This window comes from Hetaerina americana, unplaced genomic scaffold (genome assembly GCF_022747635.1).
Source record: "Hetaerina americana unplaced genomic scaffold, ioHetAmer1.1.p SCAF_16, whole genome shotgun sequence".
Lineage (NCBI taxonomy): Eukaryota > Metazoa > Arthropoda > Insecta > Odonata > Calopterygidae > Hetaerina > Hetaerina americana.
This window is the reverse complement of record NW_027286719.1, coordinates 611,825-637,500: the sequence shown is the minus strand read 5'-3', so window position 1 is coordinate 637,500 and position 25,676 is coordinate 611,825. Positions and strand designations below refer to the sequence as shown.

At 36.9% G+C, this 25,676-nt stretch overlaps 1 protein-coding gene across 6 annotated transcripts in view; it reads right to left on the bottom strand.

Moving 5' to 3' along the window:
• RhoGAPp190 (Rho GTPase-activating protein 190) overlaps positions 1-25,676 on the bottom strand; it is a 179,826-nt gene that overhangs the window by 152,783 nt on the left and 1,367 nt on the right. For all 6 annotated transcript variants that reach the window (XM_071584008.1, XM_071584011.1, XM_071584014.1 and 3 more), the window contains exons 2-6: positions 25,148-25,558; positions 24,591-24,738; positions 23,306-23,395; positions 18,065-18,737; positions 5,651-5,860 (exon numbers count right to left, since the gene is read on the bottom strand). In XM_071584008.1, the coding sequence (XP_071440109.1) occupies positions 5,651-5,860; positions 18,065-18,737; positions 23,306-23,395; positions 24,591-24,738; positions 25,148-25,318 (1,292 nt within the window). In that variant the 5' untranslated portion in view covers positions 25,319-25,558. The remainder of the gene's footprint in view (positions 1-5,650; positions 5,861-18,064; positions 18,738-23,305; positions 23,396-24,590; positions 24,739-25,147; positions 25,559-25,676) is intronic.

The window sequence follows — 25,676 nt, the reverse complement described above, 5'->3', positions numbered from 1 at the left end:
GATTTTTGGTAAGAGAATGCATTAAGTATGGGGTGGATATCGGGAAGAGTAGCAGATAGTGGTAGGGAAATGACTAGACCGTTGGGAACGATTCCTAAGGACAGGCAGGAGGTGAGAAACTCGGTGTGGCTTGTGTATTTGGCGAGCTTATAGGCGTGACGGCGAAAATTTCGGATCCAAGACGGAATGGGATGAGGGTGGTCCATTTTTAGGCGATTGAGAAGGTTGTGGAAAATAAATAGGAAACGAAGGAAGACAGTGGTGAGGGAAAGGATAGCACATTCAAAATAGAGCAGAATCCGCGGCGCAAAACCTGGTGCTGGATCCCACGACGAACACAGAAGAGACAGGAACAGTAGCTAGGTAGCTTAATATCACGATTGTACGGAAAAACTCATACGAGCGGCACAATAATTGGCTGACACAACATAACACAAATAGAAAAGAATAGACACATATAAAAGAACACTTACACGGTAAATTGTTCGAGCTTTCGGCCCTCTCAGAGGCCTTCTTCAAGAGAGACTGAAAATATGCTATGGAACAGGAGAGGGGAAAGAGTTATGGGCGTGGAGGGGAGGTGTGGAGGGGAGGTGTGGAGGGAATGCTGGGAGGGAAATTAAATATGGCGGTTAAGGGTGGGAATTGCCCATGACATTGTAAACCTTTCAAACACCAGCCTTTCAGACAATGAAATATCCGTTCTTAGCAAAGGCCTATCCTTCTCCCCTACACCAAAAATAAACCACATAAACATACTCACTGATACCCTCAATTTCTGCCGAAACCTTCGATGGCGCGCCTTCTGGAAATCACAAAGTAAACCTTTCAGTAACCTAAAAACCAATCCCGCACTTGACAAATTCCGCCCGGCTTCAACTCATGAGCCAAAACCCCTTCCTAGTAACCATCCTGTCGAAATTTTTATACGTCTCCTCATCGAAAAAGTTTCCAATCAATCCTTCAGAAAACATCTCAGACCGAAAAATAACCTCTCCATGAACGAACGTCATGCACTAAAAACCCTACAGTCCAATCCTAACATCGTTGTTACCTCCGCCGACAAAGGCTCCTCTGTTGTAATTCTAAACACCAAAGATTATATTTCCAAAGCCCTCGCTCACCTGAATGATACATCCACCTATACCACTCTAACCAAAAACCCAACACAAACTTTCCAAACCGAAATTCGGTCTTTTCTCCTCCACTCCGGACCAGAAGAAGGCCTCACCTCCCAAGACATATCCCTACTTTCACCCCCAAACCCCAGAACACCCCAGTTTTATCTCCTCCCAAAAATACACAAACCCAACATCCCCTGTCGTCCTATAGTTTCCAGTTACAATTCTCCCACCGAAAGAATCTCCGCATTCCTTGACCACCACCTACAACCACTTGTACTCTCCTTGCCCTCCTTCACGAAAGACACGTACCACTTCCTCGACCGTCTAAATTCCGTCTCTATTCCCTCCACACCCAACCTACTTATGGCCACCATCGACGTTACCTCACTCTACACTTCTATTCCCCATGCAGAAGGTTTATCCTCCCTCCGGCATTATCTTTCTCTGCGCCCCCTACCCCAGCGCCCCTCAACGGAATTTCTCCTCAATCTTGCCACTTTCGTCCTTACAAAAAATGCATTCACTTTCCAAAATTGTTTTTACCTACAGACAAAAGGCACAGCGATGGGAACGAGGATGGCACCATCATACGCCAATCTCTTCATGGGCCATCTCGAAGAGACCTTCCTGTCACAGCAACCCCTTCAACCTCTTTTCTGGGTCCGCTACATAGACAATATTTTTATTCTCTGGACACATGGCTCTGACTCTCTCAACAACTTCTTATCCGCCTTAAATTCATCTTTCACGGTTAAATTCACCTCTTCCATTTCAGACTCCACTATCACCTTTCTTGACACAGACATCTCACTTCAAAACAACAAATTCACTACTTCAGTACACATCAAAGCCACTAACCATCAGCAATACCTTCACCACACTAGCTGTCATCCTCAACACACAAAACGCTCGATTCCTAACTCTCTCTCTATCCGCGGACACCGAATTTGCAACACCACAGCCACTCTCAACAAATACCTTGCCAATCTACACCTTGCACTCCTCAAACGCGGTTACCCAGAAAAGTTGCTACGAAATAAAATCCACCGTTCCACCCGACCACACACACCACACAATAACAAGCCCACATCTGACGCAGGACTCAACCTTTGCACCACCTATTACCCCGGATCACACAGACTGAAAACCCCCCTTAAAGAACTGTTCCCAATTCTACATGACAATGACGCGACCTCATCCTTACTACCCCAATGCCCATCTATCGCATACAGACGACCCGCCAATCTCAAAAACCTTCTGAGATCCACCAACCCTTTGGCGCCCCCCCGTGACAAATTTCCCAATATTTCCCCAACTTGCAACCGCCCCCGATGTAAAACCTGTCCTCTTATTATGCCTACTCCCCTCTCCCTACATCCCCTCATAGCCCCCCCACCTCGTTCCCACGCTAATTGCCTCTCAAAAAATATTATTTATCTTTTATCATGCAAGCATTGCACTTCCTTCTACATAGGTGAATGCATTACCCCCTTATCCATCCGAATGAATAATCACCGATACTCCTGTAATTCTGCCTCACTCTCTTCTCTTCCTATCCCTTCACACGCCAATTCCCACAACCTTTCATTCGACCAGTGTTTTTCCCTCAGCATCCTAGAATCCCTACCTGATTCAGCTACCAACATAGAGGTGAGAACTCGTGAATCCGCCTACATACTATCCTTCCGTTCCTTTAAAATTCCCACCCTTAACCGCCATATTTAATTTCCCTCCCAGCATTCCCTCCACACCTCCCCTCCACACCTCCCCTCCACGCCCATAACTCTTTCCCCTCTCCTGTTCCATAGCATATTTTCAGTCTCTCTTGAAGAAGGCCCCTGAGAGGGCCGAAAGCTCGAACAATTTACCGTGTAAGTGTTCTTTTATATGTGTCTATTCTTTTCTATTTGTGTTATGTTATATATATATATATATATATATATATATATATATATATATATATATATATATATATATATATATATATATATATATATACACACATATATCCCTATCCCTATGATTTGTATATCTACATATACATATATAAGATATACCAGTAAGATATAATTGTACCTAAATGTTCCTATATGGAACATTTATGTACCCTACCGCTCGGGTGTGTGGCAGCTGGCAAATACATACTAGACTAATTTTGACCCGAGTATTACAATGCTATTCTGATCCCGTATCGTTGATTGAAAAAATGTCATCCTAATCCATCTGTTCTACACTTAGCTCACTAATTTTATTGACATGATCCCTCCCCTTGTTATTTGATTGGATGGCATAATATATGCTGTGGGCCCCTTGGCACCTTTTATTAGGAGATTACTAATACTGGAGCAGGATTTTTTCTACCCTAACCTATTCCCCAAAATCCCTACCTTTACCAATTTAAGCACTGATCAATATAATCATTAATGACCTACTCTATTAGTCACCAGGGGGATCAGGATGGTGTGGTGGCTTACGTACAGGTTTCCCACCGAGAGGGTCCGCGTTCAAATCCTGGAGGCGGTATATATTTTTCAGTGGTATCCTGATCCCTACTTAAGGTGCTTTGAGTAGAGAACTTTGAGCGGGTAAGACTTCAATTGGATGGGACGTTAAACTACGGACCCCTTGGTGCCTTTTGTTAAGAATAGCCGCTGATGCCAGGTTTCTCTCCACCCTTCCTTTCCCATCCATCTTTAATGGTGCAAATGACCTTAGCTGTCGGTCGCCTCCCCTAAAACTTCTAATACTATTAGTCACTTCCCATAATAACTACTATCAAGATAGAGGCAGAAAAAGAACCGTTAGTGTGGGGAAGGGAGTAAAATAGGTTATTAAGATGTAGAGAAAGAGAGGGATATATAAACAAGGTTAGAAAAAGAGATGTATACAAACAAGGTTGAAGGGAGGGACAGGCAGAGGGAGGGGGGTATAAAGAAGGGGTTAGAAAGATACTGAGAGAAGAAAAAGAAAGCAGAAAGAAAATAGAGAGAGAAAAGATGAGGGTATGTAGAGTGATTGAGTTGGATTGCCAAAGAAGGGTGGGGCCATATGGTGAAACCCTAAAGATATGTGTCAACACACTACATATACATGCAAAGCTACATATATTCAATCATCCATACATACAAAATTTCTGACTGCATTATCATATGCATGAGTTTTATGATGCATGTATTCAACATAAAAACAAGTTAAAATAAACTTCTAAGTTCTGTTAACATCATTTGTTTTTTTCATAATTAGAATGTTGCTCGACGATACGAGAAATATAAATAATTATCTGTCCTGCTTTTGCGCATAATAGGGCATTAACTTTGATGCCAAAGCAAAGGTTATCACAACAATACCCGATGAAACAGTGTTGGGAATAAAGGGACAACCGCAAAAATGGTCACCCAGAAGTGAACTTCCCAAGTACTAATTTAGTCACTTAAGGTTTTGCCAAGACACTTGTATTGAGTCATCCAGCTCCTCTCAAGCACACTACGGCCTTTGTTGCATGTAAAGCAACTTAAAAGGAGAATGCAAGGTCACATTGTGTGCCTATAGCATAATATATTACACTTAATATACATATATAGATATATTGGGTTCACTGTTCCATCACATATAAGCAGTTCAACTCTAGCACAACACTAATTGTTTCCCATTCGAGAAGAAACCACCCAGGCTCATCGCCATTTGTAATTCACAATGAATAACTGCGGATATGATGAGTAAAGGGAAGAGGAGCCTACTCACAACAAGGGCATGGATACTGTGCAGAACTCAAAAGCAGCAGATTACTCTTGTACTAATAACTCTATTTTTTCATTGATATATGTAGTAAAATATACACTTGGTGATACTCCCTGCCCAGAGAGGAGCCCTTATTCTCACCTTTAAAGTGCTCCCGAGTAACCGAATTCATCACATATTTTGTTTAGCCGTTGATGATTTCACTCAATATCAAATTGGTCACTAAGTTATCATGTTTCAATTGCAGTTTCCAGACATTCCTATTTAATTCAACTGCAAGTTTTCATTTTATAGATATTTCTTTTTTCCAAAATACATTTATATTATTAAAAAATTAAACAGTGATGCAATTGAAAATGAAATAAGGACCATTTTGAATGGAATGCTTCTAAATTAAAACTTGTGACTAGCTAGTACCATGTTATTCAAAAATAAATTTTCAAAGGTGCATATCATAAAGAGTTGGAGTCAAAACAAGACATATCATCTAAGTGTTTAAAAACTAAAATGGAAATTTTCTGGGTTATCCAAAATATGACCGGTAATAAAAAAAATTATCTTAATTATAAGCCAAGCATTCAAATTTCGTTCCAATTTCAGACATTTCTTACTTAGTCTTCAAGACACCCCTTTCAAGATATTTGTGCAACAATTTTTAATGTGAATAAGGCAATAAAAATTAAGGAACAGCAAACAAACAAGCATGCAATCCAATGAAAATACCTATAATTAAATGTAAAGAGAGCAATTTTGATGTCTATAACTAATTTAAAATTTATGTCACTTACTCTAATCTTTTCTGTTCTTGCTGGAGGGCATTTACATGGTTCTTATATACTGTTTCAGCCTCACTTGTATCCAAAACCTCATACGGAATCCTGGTTTCACTCGAGTCAACAAAATCACATTCAGTCCAAGGGATATCCTCAGGGCATTCATAAAAATATTGGTTGAAGTCCGGATGTTCTTTTATATGCTGCTGTACCGTAGGCCAGTCCCTGTAAGGAAATATATGAATGACATTAGAATTATCAAGGGAAAAATGGAGCTCGTATCAAAACATAAGACCATCCTAATCAAAAAATCACTCTCTGTAAAGGAATTACAGTTAAAGATAATAAAAAAATTACAGAAAACTTCATTTACCATGGGAGCCATTAAATCCATTCTTGCATTGTCATGAAGGAAAATGTCCTTCCAGAGACGATGAGGAAGGTAGTGGCACAGGAGAGATTAGATTTCAATTTTCTGTCTCAGGAATTGGAGTTTGGGGAGTAAAACCTAAAGTTCTCAAAATTGCCAAAAATTACATACTCTGGGGATTGGGAACATTAAATCACATTTCTCAGGAACCTTGTTCATTTCCACTAAAGTAATTAACTGAAATGTGGTTTCAGAATACAAAGCTAACCTTGCACAAAGCTCTAGAGTGAACCCCATTCCAGATATCAGGGGCCAGCTCTGTACCTTTGTCCTCTGCAGAAATTCTGGTAGCCAAAGAAGCTTGGGTTTAGCTGCGTGGCTAATTTAATACATAAAATATTTCTTCTCCTTAATAAGGTTGTTTACTTTTCAAATAAAAGGCATTAATAATCAACAGCACCTGACTTTAGATAAAATACATGCAGAAACTAATGTATGCACGTCCTAAAATAAGTCCTTAAAAAATCTAAGAGATACTCCTAGTATCAGAAAAGGTTTTCTCTAAGTAAGCCTTATCTCTCACTGCTTTTAAGGTTCCAGATATCCATTGCATGGTTCCATCTTCATAGTCGACTAAAGCAACAAACTTTTGTTTATTTAGAAAAATTTTAAACAAATGAGTTACATGCTGTGATTAAACACTTCCATTTAAAAGACTTAACACCAAATGGATTCAAACCAGTTTGTTGAGCGATTCACTAATCAAATTCACAAAATAATTAAGGTCAGAGGCATAACAGAAGCTCCCAGAGGAGAATACACACAATCGTGTGGTCAATTTGAAGGTTGATTTGGAGCTTTTCCATCACAATTCCGGCGAATTCCTGCGTCAATTTAAAAAGTCAAACTGTGGATAAAACTTGGATAAACTACTACACTTCAGAGACGAAGGAACATTCAAAACAGAGTTTATAAAGAAAATCCAGCTCCGAAGAAGGCAAAGATGGCTGACAAGGTGAAGGCCATGATTTTTTAATAGACACACAGACTCTATGTACATTGATTACTTGCAAAAAGGACAAAAAATATATGAATGGAAAATATTATGAAACATTATTGTGCCAGTTGAGAGAATAAATTAAGAAAAAGTCTTCATTTGGCAATGAAAAAGTTCTCTTCCATTAAGACAATGCACAGGTGCACATCTGCAGAGTTTTCACAGCCAAAATTACGAAACTTAAGTTCAGATTATTACAAATACACTGAATTCACCAGATTTGGCCCCCAGTGACTTTCTTATTTCCAAGCAAGAAAAAAAATGACCCATTGGCAAACAGTTAATATTGAAAGGTCATTGCCAATGCAGATGCCTATTTTTACAACCTTCCAAAATCTTAATTTATGGTCTGCTTAAAATAGTGGGCGAAATGCCACAAGAAGTGCACCAAGCTAAACAAGATTTTGTTGAAAAATAAACAAAATATACCCAAAATAATTTGTTTTTCCGTGATTTCCCAAGGACTTGTTTAATGACCAACACATCATTGGGTAAAAATTATTACCTTGCTATAGTCTCTAATATTTCATTATACTGATTATTTATGAAATATTAATACTATTTATTCGGCAACATTTTCAATTGAATTTCTTAAGAGCATTAACAAGCATTTTGTATTGCATATTTGTGCAATTGCAATATTTTACAAGTGCTAAAAACTATTAAATATTTGAAACATCTGAAATATTAGCTGACAATATACAAACATTTAATGCCAATTAAACAGTTTAGGTTATTTATTACGTGATAAAAATTAAGACAAAACTACACTGGTCAAAACAAACAGCAATAAAGTAGGTACACATTTAGATATGGGAAATTCTGACACTTATAGCGTTAAGGAGTAATAAATGGCAAAGCAACACTTTTCCAAATAAAATGCCATGATCCTGGTAGACTTTGCTAAATCCAAAATAAGACCAAAACATCACCGCTTCTAGAAAACTTGGGCATTATTAAAATTATAATTAATAATGCAGTTCTGAGATAGTAATTTCACTACATTATAGGCATGATAAATTATTTTCTCTGAAACAATATATGACTGTTACACAATCAATCTACAAATTATAAAATTGTCATTCCTTTATAATCAGTAAGTGGTAAAACACAGCAAAAATTATTATATGTAAGTATATATAAATAAAATTTCTAAAATTTCACGATTTTTCAAACACTTAACAATCACACACATTAATTACTTGTTCAAAAGTGAGATCACTGAAATCTGCAACCATAAACACTTGAATCAAATGCCTGAAGTCAGGATATTGTTACGGCTAAAGTATGACAGAATGAGCCCCCGTTGCAGAATCAGGCAACCTGTTAAATAATGGGTTACCCTTCCATTGAAAGTCCTTAGTCTAGAATAGCCAACAATAACAAGCCTCAGGCCTTGTACTGTGGTTATATCGGGTACAAGATTATACAAGAACTTAGTTCCAATTACAGAGGAGATGCAATATATTTTATTGGATAACTACCTATACGTTTTCAATATATTGCCGATTAACATATAGAACTCCATTTCAAAATGATTACTGCAAAATGATATCCCAGGTTCTGAATAATCTGTATTGTTAACTATTATTTAAAAATATAAATCTAACCCAGCACAAGTAATCAAATAGATGTCATTCGAAATGCCTATGAATATGTTCCTGTCATTTATGTGAAAAACCTGATGCACATGTCATATCTGGTTCACCAAAAAAGGAATAATTAAATTTGCACATATTTTCTGTGTAAAAAGTAACTATATAATTCATAGATATGAGTAATCACAATGCCCAACAAGAGCACAAAAAATGAGTCCCCTAGTGATTGGATATCATTCAGGGATTTCATGGAAATCAATTCCAGTTATAGGAGCATGTCCTTCCTCCTACAGGAAACATGTCTTTAGTTCCTCATAACATCTCTTGCTTGATGTTTTCCAAATTTCACTTGGTATTTTAAGAATTTCATTTGATGATGACCCCCAAGGTCTTGCCACTCCCACTACCAGAGATAACCGAGCTAATATCCAGTTGCTACCCTTAATAATGTTTTCAACAGGAATCATCACTTCAAAGTGCACCCCTCTGGGATCAACTTTTTAACTGCCTCACTGAGAAACAGACACTTGAAGGACAACCCTTCACCAGGCTCCTAACAATTGACCTATGGCTATGGCAAGAGCGACTAAACTAGTAATTACTATTACTCCTACAAGAACTACTCTATGGGTCATACAAACAAACAATCCCTACCTCCACAGCTAGGTCATAATCTATATGGAGAGTAGTTTTTATAAGGGAATGATTTTATAACACGTATATTTGAAGCAAATACAGCAAATAAGTCACCTTTAGATGCTCAACGTTTACACTGTGCCGGCAGATAATTCATTAATAACTGAACATCGAGATATAATCATAATGAAAGGACATAACTATGAATTTTCACACACAAGCTCAATTCTATATTTTTTACTCACTAGTCCAAGGGTAGAGCATTTGACTACTGACCAGAGAACCTGGTTTTGATTCCAAGGCGCACCTCTCGGCTTCCAGCTTCACCTGAGCTGTGTAATTTTTTGGGTACTAGTACTTCCTGGGAAACCATTGACGGCAAAGGGAAAATATATGGCCCTACCTTGATGAGTGTATTTTTACATGCTGTTGGGCTTGGTATTGAGTGGTTTTATGCCTAAGGTTGTAGTCCATTGAGATTTCATATTATTAAACCTGCATACATAGATTTTTGCTGTCCGCAAATAATGATTAGTAAAACATAACAGAAATGCATGAGATAAGCACCTAATACACATGGATTGGTTCCAGCACCCAGTTCTCAGTACCACCAGTTTTTTTAGCATTAGTATATGTACTGCAAAATCAGTGGAATTAAGTTGGAACCTCCTTTGGAGATGGTGACAACACCCTCATATCCACAGGGCTCTATGGCAGAGGCCAAAGTGGTCAAAGGACAAATCCGGGTGAAAGATTCAATATATGCATAGATAACTGGAATAATCACTTTTCACTTCAGGCATCAAGGAGAAAATTTTTAAAATTCTAAATCTGTTTGATTCAACCAATTATTTTTTCAAAGGTGATAATGAATTACTACAGCCTTATTCCTTCTGGGAATCTGAGATATTACATAAGGTAAGTTCATATTTTAAATGGGGCCTCCTTACACATTGGGGAATTATATGGCATCTTGTATGAGCCAAAACCACAGATTATCTTAGTTTTTGCCTCATTCAAACAATCCTCAGATCCCACTCAAGATATAATATTGAGGGTTAGCCGTATTTGCATATTTAGAAAAGAATGTTGGCCTAGTTAGTCATATGATTAGAAGTGCAAGTACAGGGTGTAATTAAAACAAGAGAAATGTAGGAATATTAATAAGGAAGAAATACTTCCCTACTACCAGGCAGAATTTGACCGAAAAGAGCATAAAATAATCCAACAAGTAGACAAAAATCATATGTGAAAAATATACAGACAACCGCATCAGAATGGAAGCTCTTCCAGCCATTTTGACATTTTAAATATTTATGTTCAGTATTATACTACTCAATTTAATACAAATGCAGGTTTTATGGAAAGTGCCATTGGTTTCTTATGGGTAAGCTGATTGTGAATTATTTTCAGCATTGTTTTTAGGATGATTTTAACCGTGAAAAATGTTTCTAACAGTTTACATCTACATAAATAAGTAGAGGGTGCATAGGAGTTCCAAATAATGAAATGAGACATTAATATATATACATTTTGTAGACTTAATAAATATTATCATTTCAGTTGTTACATGCATAAATTAACCCTCAGCACTCGGATGTTATTCTGCTCATTCCGGTAGTCTACTGGGCATTTAATTTCCAAACCAGCCATTTTTAAAAGGGGCAGCACCACAATAAAGACTAAATGTCTCTTCATTTAACTTTTTTAGTTGGAAATTTTTAAAATGAATATTATTCATTGCAATCTTTCAGTTATTTTTATGACTATAATTTGATATGGATTGACCTTTTCTGAAATATTCACCCACGTGAGGACCTGGATTACATTCACTAGCTCGCATATACTAATTGTCAGGCTTCTTCAACATTTGGCTTTTCTATTTAAACAAACAACACAATCTCTTTATGTTTTTTGTTAGAGTGAGAAATGATTACATGGAGCTTTTTGTCCAAGCACTGATCTGGCTTTTCGGATACTCATCTACCTCAAGGAGTCCGTGCTCCACCTCTGAATTCCTCCACAAGACCTTTTGCAAGTTACCGAATAAATCACCATCACCACATCTATCACACACTCTCCTTTCCACTGACTCAGCCTGTGAATGGTCTCATGTACTAGGCATCGTGACTACCCTCTTGTCCTTCCATGCAACAAGCATTACCTTTGTATTCATTCTCCTTTCTTTGGCTTTGGGTGTTCGATTACACTAGGATTATCTTTCCCACTGGGCATTATTGTGCCTGTCAAGTGTGCTTTTTTCCTCGAGCATTTCCCGCACAAGGGTTAAACTAGTGCAATACCTTTTGGTGAGGAAATGATAGCCTTGAGCACCAGGCATCATATTCTTATGAGAAACACAAATTTGCACTTTTCCAGAGATTTTTCCGTATTCTTCAATTTCTCACGCAGTTGTAAAACTATACTGCTGGTAAAATGGAGATTAGGTCTCAACAATGTGGCAGATGTGATTCCACCATGATAAGGAACAAATGAATGCAAGTAACTACATTTGGAATCTGAGAGGGCATATAAACAAATACCTCATTTTGTTAGCCGTTTAGGATTATACGCCATGAATCTTATAATTCCCTTAAAAACCAACAACAGCCTCATCAACAGATATCTCCCTAAATTTCATTTCCAGATACAACAAAAGGAGCTTACCTTCTCCATTCTTGTTCTCAAATTTCAACTTGATTTTTGATCGTTTTCCAAGTGCAACACCCAAAATATTTGCAAAAACCTCTCCCTTTTGAAAAAACTAGAAAAAATGGAGCAGGAAACTCAAAACCCATGGACCAATAACTCTGCACGTTGGGTTGATTCATTACACCCAGAAAAGCTTTCATTTACTCAATTGTCACCTCTTCCAAATTAATCCAAGTGAAGCACTGGGATAGTTCCTTCTGGTCAAATTTATGCCTCTCATACCCATCGGTCCTGCTCATCATGTTTGTTATCAATGTGACAGTAAAAACAACAGAAAAATATGGCATGGTACATTCAGTAAGAATTTGAGGTCTATCACACATCAGACCAGTTGAAAAGGGGGTTGATTCTTCTATGAGGGTGGTCCCAGAAGTACATGGCCTGACCTAGAGAGGGCAGTAGGTGTTTGAAAAATATCACTGTATTAGAAAGAACACAATCTATAAAGCATACTTTTCAAGTTTGAAGATGCCACATTGTTTGGTATTTGTTTGGCAGCCATCAATAGTGAATGTTTTCAGTGATTTGTGAAAATGGAGAAAATTGGTCATCATTATGTGATACCATACTTTTATTTGAAAGGCCTCAGCCCAACCAATATAGAAGCTGAATTGGATTCTACTCTGAGTGAGTCTGCTCCTTTGTTAACAACAGTAAAATATTGGGTAGCAGGGTTTAAACGAGGCCATACGAGCTGTCAAAACAAGCATCGCATCGGTCGAGCAAATCAGGTGATGACTCCTGAAACGGTGAAGAAAATCCTGTTACTGGATGATTGTCGAATGAAAGTGCACGAGCTAGCAGACAATAGGCATTGGAAAAAGTGCGGTACATCACACATTAACCGAAAATTTGGTCATAAGAAAGCTGTGTGCAAAATGGCTGCCGCATTTGCCCGCACTCAAGCAAAAGAAAGATCGAGAGGATTCCAGATTTAGAAGATGTTTCAATTGAGTGTTTAGCAAAGTTTCACAGTAACGAAGCTGAACTTTTGCACCGTTTCATAGCCATGGATGAAACATGGGCCCATTACTTCACACCTGAGACAAAAGAACAATCAAAACAATGGATTCAAAAGGGAGAACCAGCTCCAAAGAAGGCAAAGACCATTTCATCTGCTGGCAAGGTCATGGCATCGTTTTTTTCAGATGCACGGGGGATAATTTTCATTGACTATTTGGAAAAAGAAAAACTATCAACAGTGAGAATTATGCGAACTTATTGCAAAGTTTGAGCAAAGAAATCAAGCAAAAGCGGCCACATTTGGCTGAGAAGAAAGTGTTGTTTCTTCAAGACAATGCACCAGCTCACAAATCCATTATTGCAAAGGCCACAATTCATAAATTAAAGTTTAAATTGCCACCTCACGCACCCTATTCACCAGATTTAGCCTCCTAGAATTATTTTCTGTTTGCAAACGAAAAAACAGCTCCGTGGTCAAAGATTTTCCAACCATGAAGAACTGATGACGGCAGTTAATGGCTATTTTGAGGAGCAAGACAGTTCTCATTATGAAAAGGGCATTGAACTTATTGAACATTGATGAGAAGAGTGTATAGAGCTGCATGGAGATTATGTTGAAAAATAAATAATTTTTTTCCAAAATTTATGTGCTTTTTTTGTTGGGTCGGGTCCTTCTGGGATTACCCTCGTAAGATGAGGTGATTGGTAAATCCCTAATTATCCATCAAGTTTTGTCTGAATCCTATACATGATAATTGTATGCTCATGCATCGAGGGGATAGGAAATAAGGTTGTTTACCAAGGGAAGATGATGTGGGCTTGAACTCATCACTCGTACCTTCCTACTCAAGATGTAGATTGCGGAGAAGACAAGAAATAACAGGGGATCGACTGTAATGAAAAAGCAATAACAAGACACTAACGAGACACAAGCAACCGTCTGCTTAGGAGGTAGTATCAGTTCAAGATGGCATCGATGTGTAGGTATATATTTTTGTATATATATATATATATATATACCTACCTACATTTGTATATAGGTATATATATTTAAATCCACAAACAGCATGTTGACTGCACGTTGTTACATTATCTATTTTGAATAATAAACTGATTTTCCCAAATAACAGGAAAAAGCTGCTGGCTTTATGCACAAATATTAGAACGATGGCCTTCAAAGTGCTCATGACAATGTAAATATGATTTTCAAAAGACTCACATAAAACAAGCCAAAAAAACTTGAAAAAAATAACTAGAAATTATAATCCTGATAAAATATATCCTATTAGACTGTGCATTAAAATAAAGGAATCTCTAAGAAAGATAAATTAAGGTATAACTATTTAAGGGGCTGTAATTTAACCAGCTCTTGAGAATAAGCTACCGAAAAATATTTGTTTTAAAATAATAAAGCATACACTGTCAAAATTTCAATTCTTCCATTTCGGAAAAATTATTTGTCGATCTTTTCCATATGCTATTAAACATTATCTCCAACATTGTTGGAAAGGTCAAACTGATATAAAGTATTATGACTTGGATGATACCTTTTCTCCTAATTTGAGGAGAGACCATATCATTCTTATCCTATTCGTCACTTTGGCTTTTATGACAAGACACATGGAGTTGGCTCAGGAAGAGTGGCATCTTCAAAAGTTTGGGCATTAATTAATGTAAAACATCAAAAATTGTCAAATATTCACCCTGATAGTGTCCGTTGGATGGGACGTTAACCGACCAACTCGTAGGCTCATTTTGATAAAATTAGGCCAATGCCACCTATGAGTTTCTCTCCAGCCTTCATCCTTTCCCATTCATCCCTATTGACACAAATGCTGTTGCTTCGCTGTTGCCCACCTCCCCTAAAACTAAAACTACTTGAGTCAACTTAATTAATTTTTTCCATTTCAATTGCTAAATGACAGCAAAATTAACCAGTTTCACAAATTACAATAAGTTATGTGGGTCACTTAATAATTCCTTTAGAAAATTTAAAAATTCCTTAAGATGTTGCCGCCTGTATCTGAAAAGGTTTGATTTTAGTAAGCCTCGTCTCTCACCAGACTGCTGTTAATGTTTCATCTACACACATTAAGTGATTTTATGTCTATAGTCAATCAAACAACAGCAAACAGTAGCCACAAACTTGCTAATTTAAAATAATGACAAAAAATGAACTTTTTGCATGGAGTAAACAATTCTATTAAGAAGGCTTTGCACCAAAAGAGCACAAATGCCAGTTGAATGAACTTCACCATACATCTGAATCTGTGCTTGCAACTGTGTACAGTTGAGTAATAGAGTTTAAACAAGGCCATACATCCACAAATGATCATTTGGGATGTCCAGTGGAAGCAACTTCCTCTAAAATGATTGAAAAAGCCATTATATGATTCCGAGTGGTCGTCCAATCAAAGTGCGTGATATAGTTGAGGCCACAGGCATATCAGGACGTAGCATATTGTTTTTTCATGAAAAGTTGGAGGTGAAAAAAATCTTGGCAAGGTGGTTGTCACGTTGACTCTCAATAGAAAATGAACGTGATTGTGTGGTTGATTTAGAGTCTGATATTGTGCTTTCAGTTTCAATCCTGATAAGTTTTTGTATCAAAACAAAAGCTTGGAAGAAAAATGGATACACTAATACTCTCCAGCGACAAAGGAACAATGGAAACAGTGGTTTCTAATATGGATTTGGATTCGAAGATGCAAACACGGTGAAATCACTCAACAATGTGACGGCCACAGTTTTTTTGGGGCTCACATGGAATCAACTGTATCAATTACTTGCAAAAAGGACACACAATACGATAAATGGAGACTTTTATGCATCCCTATAGGCACCAGTGGAGCAAAGAAATCATGAAAAAACAGGTCTAAAATGGGTCCATTCGTAGAATTTTTGCAGTGAAATTCGTTGAAAATATGGGGGGGATTGAGATGGTGCGGGGGCTAACGTACTAACTAACCATCTAGAAGATGCTCTACATATTCACTTTAAGTTGTTCACCATATTTACTTCATATCAAATATCCTATTTCACAGGGATTATTTTCTGCTTTATGCTGCAGAGTTAGACCACTTAGTGTTGTTTGGTTCCCAGCATGAAAAAATTATCACCCAGCAAATTCTCAAGTTCTTCAAATCTAGCTCCTCTGACAGTTTTCGTTTCAGCTGCACCTTTAATTGAATTTAAAATCAATTCTCCCTCTCAAAATAGCCGACAAGAGTTGACACAGGCACACTGAAGCGGGCTGCCACTTCAAACTTTTTTCCCTGTTTCTCATCGCATTCTTCAATCCTTAATTTTTCTTTCACAGAAGTGAACCTACTTGATTTTTTGGCCAGTACTTATTCTATATTATTTAGATAACTAAAATAACTGGATAAAACTCTAAAGACAAAAATAAAGAAACTTTCTGTCGGAGCCTGAGCTCTACCATGAGCAACAAAACAAGATCCCTCACAATGGAGCATACATATTAACAAAGCAACCAGGGTTGTTTTTAACTTAACCAGTAGTCATAAAAAGAGTTTTGGTAAACTGGATTGACCTTCAGTTTAAGGAGACATTTAAAAGCCTGGCCTTAAGGATGTGTGGCTTAGAAATTTCTTGGATGCCAAAGCAAATTACATCATATCCCTCAATTTTAACAAAGAATATCTCACAGATAAATCAGGCTACAATCAAAGTAAAAAATGTGTACTTCAAAATAGTGAGCATTTAATACTGGTCAAGTCTAAATAGCACTCGTATTCTGTGAAGTACTGCTGTTTACTTTCATATACAACTACTTAATTTAAGTAATTCCAAATCAAAATTCTGCACTAATTCATTAGAAATCAGCTTGGACTCATCTTGTGCATTCATAAAATTACAATATGGAGAATAGATATTCTACTGCACTTGGAGGGCGCTTCAAAGTTGCTGAAGTACTGATTTATAAAGTATCAATAATGTAGGTATTGAAGAAATATTTACAAACAATGAATTTTATATTTTGCATAATATTTATGAATTAAATGTTGTCACATGCAATCACCAACAAGCTACGAAACGAACATAATTAAGTGATTGAGTCATGAATTAACTGCCCTGAAGTTATATTACAGGCATTAAAACTGCAATTTTCAGTGGGTCTAACCCTGGTTTGATGCTCTACTCTTTGGCAACTTCAGAATTCCAGGTCCTTTTAAAAACGTTTTACTTAAGAGTCCACTGTATTATAAATTGAGAAAAAATTGTCAACAGAAGTATTCCCATCAAACATGCCTAATTACCATACATGAACCAAGGAAGTTGAGATGGTTACACAAAAATGGTTGCATTCTCAAGATGGGTACTGCAGGATGGACCAATGAATTTCTCACGCATATCTAATTATCAATGAAGCAGGATATTGGGATAGCTAAAGGAAAATGTTTGCATTCTTATTTTGGGTGCTGCAGGTTTTGACTTATGAATTTCTCACACTTTTCCAGGTTTTGCTCAACAAAAAATGTCAATATTACCATATGAAAATTTATGTGGGGCCACTAAGGGGAAATATAGTAAATATAATAAACACAAGGATTTTAAAGGTATACTAATGAAATTCCGGACTTTAGATGGTCAACTCTGTATGAACTTCCGTGACATTACCAGAGTTCCTCATTCTCCAAGTTTGTAGTAAATCTGTGTTATGTACCATGTTAAGAATATATATGCATAACACAGCTAATGCAAAAGAGGGCTACAGCATTTCCTCAGTCTCACTAATGGTAATGCTGGACATTTTTACTGCCCCAATAAATTTCATATTTTGCACCTGTCAGAAAAATAATAAACCCTCAATTAAGAGCTGTCGTTTCACACAATTTTCAAACAAAATTTGAATAAAACGAGAGCTGACTCAAAGCAAACTCAATTGCTTTAGCTCCTCGCCTGTTTGCCACAACAAAAAATACAGTGTTTTTGGGCTACACACAACTTCTCAAGGACGGCTAGATTTGGCAACACAATTAAAGCGACCCCTTGCTAAATCACCGATGGTAGAGGTTTTATATTTCTACGGCTATATACCATGCAATGATAGGGAAACAAATTCTGCTTACCCATCTTTCAAGCTTGACAGATCTGGAACCATTTCCTGAAGGACATCTGGAAGCATTTCCATGTATCCTTGAACTCTTTTGGCCAGGTGCTCATCCTTCAACTTCTTCACATGCCTTCTAAAAAGCCTTTGAGCACTATCCAACCCAAACAATTCAACATGATGGATAAAGTCTTGATGCTGAGCTAGCTTTTTGGAAGTATGACTCCATAACGCTCGATAATCTGTCACCTGTGAACGGATGAGTCTCAGGTAGGTCTCTGTGGACAAATCTAACAGTTCCTTCCTGCTCCTAGCAGCTTCAGCAAAAGGCACAATTTTTGTCCTGCCTTTAGTACGGTCTATCAGTTGTGCTAGGATGATGAAAGCTAAGTCCACATTTACATTTTCATGTGCTGACGTTTCTATCATCAGTATACTTCCCTTATACTCCTTCCTACTCACTAATTTTTCTGCTTCCTTTACATAGGATTCATTAGCGTCATCATTTTTGGTAGTAACAAGCACAATTGGTTTCTTGGTTTTCATTAAGTTATTTAAAACTCCTGCAGCAAATTCCACCTGCTTCTCAATAGACCTACTGGGTACCACACTTACGTCAAACACACACACAAAGCCATCAATATTGATCTTCCCATCAGGTAAAACCTTTTGCTCGTACTCTTTCTCAATTCCTGGAAAAAAGAGAAGAAGAAAAGTTCAATTTTCCAGTAATTAGATTACATATTAAATAATTAGATAAAAATTAAAACATTGTGATTATATTCCTTGTCAACAATTCCTTTGCCTTAATTAAGTAAAATCTTTATAGTGGTCCATGATTTCCCAGAGCTCAAGAGAAGCAATACTCTTTCTAATTTGTCTGATCCCCTTTCTAGTCTTGAAACCGTTCGCCAAAATCTTCATCAAGTAATTCCCAACAAAAAGGAAATTCATACTTGAGAATGGTGGAGTAGTGGGCATAAGGAACTTTCTCATCAGTCAAGTGAAAAAAAGTTAAGCAGCCATCAAAAAATGATGACAAAGGATTATTTTTACAAACAAATGTCACCAAATACAACCAAAAGCAACGGCTCCATATCTTATACTACACTGCCACTAGGCTGTAAGATCATCCCAAAATTCTGCAATCAATGAATGTTAGATCGCCAAGTATATGCTCGCAATTTCTAATTTAATAATTATAATCATTCTTAAATTAATTAAAATAATTAAATTGCCACAAAGGTTAAACAAATATTAATTGGAATCAAAATTTAAATATTGACTGGTAAAAAATGAGTTATAATAACAAAAAATTTACATTTTTTATAGATGTTACCGTATCCCTTCATTTGGTTGTTAATAATAAAACTAGAAAGACAATCTACCATGGATTCAACCTAAAGCAAAACACTGACTTGGGATGGGACCCTGCAGTAATTAAGAGGTCATCATGAAACTATTAACAGTAACAGAATACTAAGCATATTTAGATCATTCATTTCACATCACATACTTCATCATCTTGTAAAAGAGCTGCGTCTAGCTTCAGACAAAAGTGATTGCAAGGCTACTCTGCACATTTACCCAAGCTACGCTCAAGCTAAGAATGAATTCATGAAAAAGAGGTTAATACTATGTTATCCTTTCTTTGGATTCTTTTTCCCACATGCAAATTTTCTCCCATGAAGTCCCGAGTCCTGTTGGGTAGCAATATGAATAAAAAAATACCCATTACCCCCATATTAAACACATCACCTGCAATATACCTTTCAAGAAATTTGGTGGCACTACACCCTACATCGCGGCAATGTTCACAGAGAGCCCCACAAACACTTGCACTCTCTCCAGAAACAATATTTTGAAAAATTTTATTTCAATTTTTAAATTTATGCATCCATCCATGCCTAGAATTATTCAATTCCCAAGCTCTCAGCAAATTTCTGTTTGTAAACACAAGAACTAAAGGCCCTTGAAAGGGTATTCTTGTCCCTAATATTCTTCACATGTTGAAACACTGAGTCTTCTAAGGCAAGTTTTTCTCCCTGGGGTGGAACTTTTATCTTCAAATGAATTTAATATTACCAAAAATGTGCTTGATGGGATTCCAAACTTCGCCAGTCTTCTGCAATCCATTTCCTGATTTATTTCTGATTTAACACAAAGGAAACCAATGTGATGTAAATCAATGAATCAAAAATACTGAATATTCATTTAGATGAAGCAAACTGGATTATGTGAAATAGTATTTAAGAACGGAAATATTGGAAGAACATAATGTTGAAGATGGAATAGCATTAAGTAAAGCAATGGCCAAAATGGCAGACAAGAAACTCAAGATTATTAAATAGGAGGATGGAAGTGGAACTGAGGAACAGATTAGTGAAATGTTGTGTGGTAACTAATTCTTTATGGACGTGAGACATAGATATGTAGGAAAATTGATAAAAGTAGATTCCCAGAAAAACATTATTGATTAAGTGGTCAGACAGGGTAAGGAACACGGATATGCTGAAAAGAAATGAAGAAGAGAGAACCATGAATGATGCCAGCATAAATAGGAAGAAGAACATGCTTAGACATGCACAAAGAAGGGATTGCTTGAAGCTGTTGGGGACTGCCTAACAGAATACTAATGATGATGATACCATTCCATGACCATCTGGGTAAAAGCACTTTCATTTCTTTAACAATATTTTATAGGTTGCTTCATACACTGAAAATTTTTTAACAAATTGTGTAAAAATTTTAATCTGGCCATAATTCTTCACCCAATTTTTCCTCAGGGTGAGTTTCAAATCGTCGGAACTTGAGTAATTTATGAAATATATCATCTCTCTTCAACCCTAATGTCTACACTGTTTAAAAAAAATAATTACAACTTCAACTGATAATTTCCTTCATAGTATGAATGTTTGTATTCAATACCCTGCAGTTATACTGGGATGGGGGGGTTGGCTTTCAATGGTAATATGGAGATAATTCTGCTAAGTTAAGCAAACAAGCATCCGAGAAATACCTAAGGAAGTGCCTATCCCAAATTAAGCCTAAAAGTAGGCAGAATGCACACATTATTAAGGAATTAAAGTGGGCTACATTCGCTCACTTTGCAACCACCACTGCCATCAAAATCCCCACGTTCTATAAGGGAATTACCACTCCCTATGTTAACACATGGTAGAGAATTAGAAGATACTAACCAATTGGATTAAAGGTCGGACAAAAAAAACATACTCCATTGGGAAGGAGGCAGGTGTGAGCCTGATATCAGAAATAAATCAAATAGAATATAGGAGGACCAAAATTGAAAGATAGTGATGGAGGTCAAGAGGCTTTTAATTTTCAAGTCTACACAAGTTGGTTAGACAAATTAAAGTAGAGATATCAACTTCAATGAGAAGATTTCTCGCAAAATTGCATTCACTGATCATAAAAGAACCATTCATGTTGCTCATACTTAAAAAAGCAATACTAATAGGCCTGAATATGTCATCAATACCAACGAAAAGTTTATTCTGGGAACAATGCCACAACAAACATGGGCTGCTAAAGATGGTTTAAGGCTCCTGGATTTAAAGTAATGAAAGATAGATTTACCTTCCTATTTTGTAAAAATACAGCAGGAATTGCCGCAAAGGAAGAATGCTATCCTAACTTCAGCAACAACCGGCAGATGTTTTGGTAACATTCTAAGGAAGTTGAATGCAAATCAATCTTTGGAAGTTGGCATTTCTTGGAAAAAAAAGGTCCTTGAAACAATATAGGAATCCTTGGATGAAGTGAAACCATGAACTATTGCTGGAAAACAATTTGGCCTGACATTTTTGCTGTCTTCAAATATTTTCCAGATACAGAGAAAATTAGGGAAAGAATTAATAATGCACAATGAATAAGGAGTGAACTTTTTGAAGCTATGGAAGTAAGGGAGTTAAAAATTGTTGAAGGGCCCATGCAAAGGAACTGCCCTCTGCTGAATTAATTCAGGTGGTGTGGATTTCAAGTGATAACAAAATGAAAGAGAACAATCCAGAGCCTGAAAAACATCAGTTGACTGCATCAGTTGACCCTGCTTTACTCCCTACATAGACCTTCATTGACAGTCATTAGCAGATGCCAAAAGCAAAGTTCTTCCAGTTAGCCAGCAGTACTAGTCCTTCCCGTCAGCCTAGAGCAACAGGCCTGAACACATACAAAAACCAAACACCAGACCCAGAGCCAGCCACTAATTAACCTCAGGGGGTTACAATGCAAATTAGTGAAATATGCCATCAAAATTTACAATTCATATTTTTAGGAATTGATACAATATCATGACAGAATGTTTACTCTCCGTGAGTGCAAACAGCAGATCCCACTGCCGCTATCAATATGCATCATTGCAAAAGCCAATCCAGAAATGCCGATAACTGATTTTTGTAAGTGCTGTTAATTTAAATTAATGAGTTTTTTCAGGCTATTTGCACATTCGGTCCATTTGCAAATTCACTAAGCCCAGATTCATCTGATGCAAGATAGAGACAGCTAAGCCAAAAAGAAAATATAGCAACAGTCAACGAGTCATCATTCTTCTTTCTTCTCAAGTCATCTACGGCCTGTCGGAGTGCCGAACTCCCGAAGGACCCATTTTCCTGTCACTAACCCCACACCCCTCCCCATTGATATTTGATGGATGCACATATTTTTAGAAACCATTTATTTGGATGAAAAATTTCCCCAGACCCATACTCTCAACAGGAGGCTAAAGAGATGCATCAAAAGGAGAGGCAGTATTCAAACTGAAGCCATGGGTGGGATCATCACTTTCGGGTTTTCATAAAATTCTTTAGCTGCAAATATCCTCAAAGACAGTGTTAAATGGATGTTCTCCTGAAAATATGTCAAATGAATTTTTGTTTTCTTCATGCCATGAAACTTGATTGGGATACATTTGGGAACTTTCCTGAATAAGTCAGACAGACACCTCTCCACCACTGAGCTCTCTTCAATTGGAACCATGAGGCAACCATTTTAACATCGAAGGTGCTTGTTTTCTTCAAATTCCTAAGCCAGATAATTAATACAAAATGATTCTATTACTTTCCCCAGCCCTCACACCGAATGAGACTTGAATTGGACCTGACATACACCTCAGGGTAAATCACTCACTACGTCTAGCTTTCCTCCAAGTCAGCAAAGATATAAATGATTCAATAGCATAAGGCATTTCAACCAAACATTAGTAAAGCATTACTACACTATAACCAAATATTTAAGAACTTACCTAATTGATTTTTACAAATATACATCAACTTTTCAGCAGAGGTGAGTTTTGTAGCACTACTTCTTTTAATATATGGCTCCATCTTCCCACCTGAGGAAAGAAAAACAACATGTTATTCCACCAAAAACTAACGAATTAAAGAAATTCTAAGCATTTTTGCCCAACAATTAGCATTTAAGACTTAACTAAACATAGTTTTTAGAAATGTAAATTTCTACCTTAAACAATATTAATTCCATGACATTTTTCCAAACACTGAAATCAACGTTACTAAATGAGGGGAAACGGGTGAAAGAAAATAAACAGAGTGGCATCCTAGCTGACCATGCTCAAAATTTCTCTTCCTATGGCCAACCCTTAACATGAAATTGTGCGTTACATTGTACAGCACACCTCTACCCCTGTCCCCTCCTCCTTAATCCCAATTTGAGCAAAAAGCTTACTTAAGCAGAACAACCTGTGAGCCATAATGAGGCAGGTTGCAGGAACCATTGGACGACCATTAAGAAAACAACAGGATTGAAGAGATCATGTTACAGTTCAAGTTTAAAACATTTAAAAATTGACTGTAATATGTCAAAAGACATCTCACTGTATCTTTGAAAGTCACAATAGTCTTTCAACTGCAGAAAAATATGATAAGCTTTTTTTCACACAACTGCGGATATGCAGAGATATTTTCCATCTTAAATCAGGCAGCTACCACGAATGTGTTGGGCAACCATATTCTATTACTTTTTTGTAATTTATGTTAGAAACCTCTACCAAAGTAGAGAATTATTGCAAAAATGTTTTGGGAAAACGTCTTTCTTAACACTACACAGCTTTTGGAAAATCATGAATAACCATGCCTTGCATAAAATTTGAGTTTAAGGCAAAATTTGGCATTTTGATTTCTCAGAAACTATTACGGCATTATTCTGACATTATAGATACAACATAATATCCGAGCGATGAATGACAGATAATTAATTTAGCTCGATGGATGCCCATGTGACCCTGATATCCTGCTATTTGTCCCTGCCCTCATGACTCCCTCAGACCTACCCAATAATAAATAATTTGGTAAAACAATACCCAAGCCAATTTGATAAACCACTTACCATACGTAACCAGAAACTTCAATAAATTCAACTCATATTCCGATTAGAGCTAGAATTTCTATAGACGAAAAAAGCTTATTGTTGCCAAGTCTTTTCGAAAGCAATGGCTTAAAGACAACGACAGATCTCCAAGGCAGATCTCTAAGCACTCAAAATAAAAATTTTTAAACACATCTGCTTACCTTTAAATGGCTGGAATGATGCATCATCAATGAACTCTGTCTGTTCAATCACTTGGAACTGAAATTCTATGCCCTCTTCAGATGATTTAGTAACTTCTCCCCAGTACAAAAAGTGGTCATTATTCACAACACGGCCACTAAAATCAGTCTGTAAAATGGAAATATAAATTGATTTACCAAGGTATTTTGCAAAATAATGATAAGAACTCAAGTTACAAACTATTGACAAAAGAACAATGAAGAGTCAAAGGAAGAATGCTTCTCCCAGTGTGAAGATAAGGAGGTGGCAAAATTATTTTAATAAGCAATGGCAATGAAACTATTGCTACAGAGGTCATTAAATGATCTCTATCCTAGAGTGCCAGATATCATGACTTCGGCATCCAAAGAAAAGGTAACTTATACGTGCCAAAACATTAAGAAACTTGGAATACTAACTTCCCCATTTTTCTGTCAGTAGAATAAAGTTATTTATATATCCTTTTAAAACATTCATTTGGATAATTAAAAATAAATTAGATCCACTAACAACATTTAAATGTGTTTCACAAGCTTACCTGACTGAGAACAGAGATGTGGTCCACATTGTAGTCATCCGCTAGTGACCGAATAAATCTATTGCAAAGGCAAGATTTGCCAACCCCAGCCTGGCCTTTCTCCTTTTCGGTGCCAGAGAGCCCCACAACGGCCACATTAAACGTGCGCATGGTGTCACTCTTTCTGGCCATACTGATACTACCCCATCAATGAAGTTCAGCCCTCAGGCTTCCCAACACGAAAATAAAAACTGGCATTTGAGATGTTTGAGACATGAACTGCATTAAAGAATAACTGCTTAACATCTTGCAGGCTTCCAAGGCATGGATTTAAAAAATGTATATAATTTTTTGATGAAAAACCAAGTATCACTTCACATGCTGATTCACTACAATCATGTTACGCATGTCCGATGCAAAAGTACTTCCACCCTGAAAACAACAAGGAGAAGGCTCTAAAAATGATGAAAATATAAAATTTCAGAGTAATTGACAAACAAATGCGATGTAACCATAAAATCACATCAATGGAGAGCTAAATAACGGATCA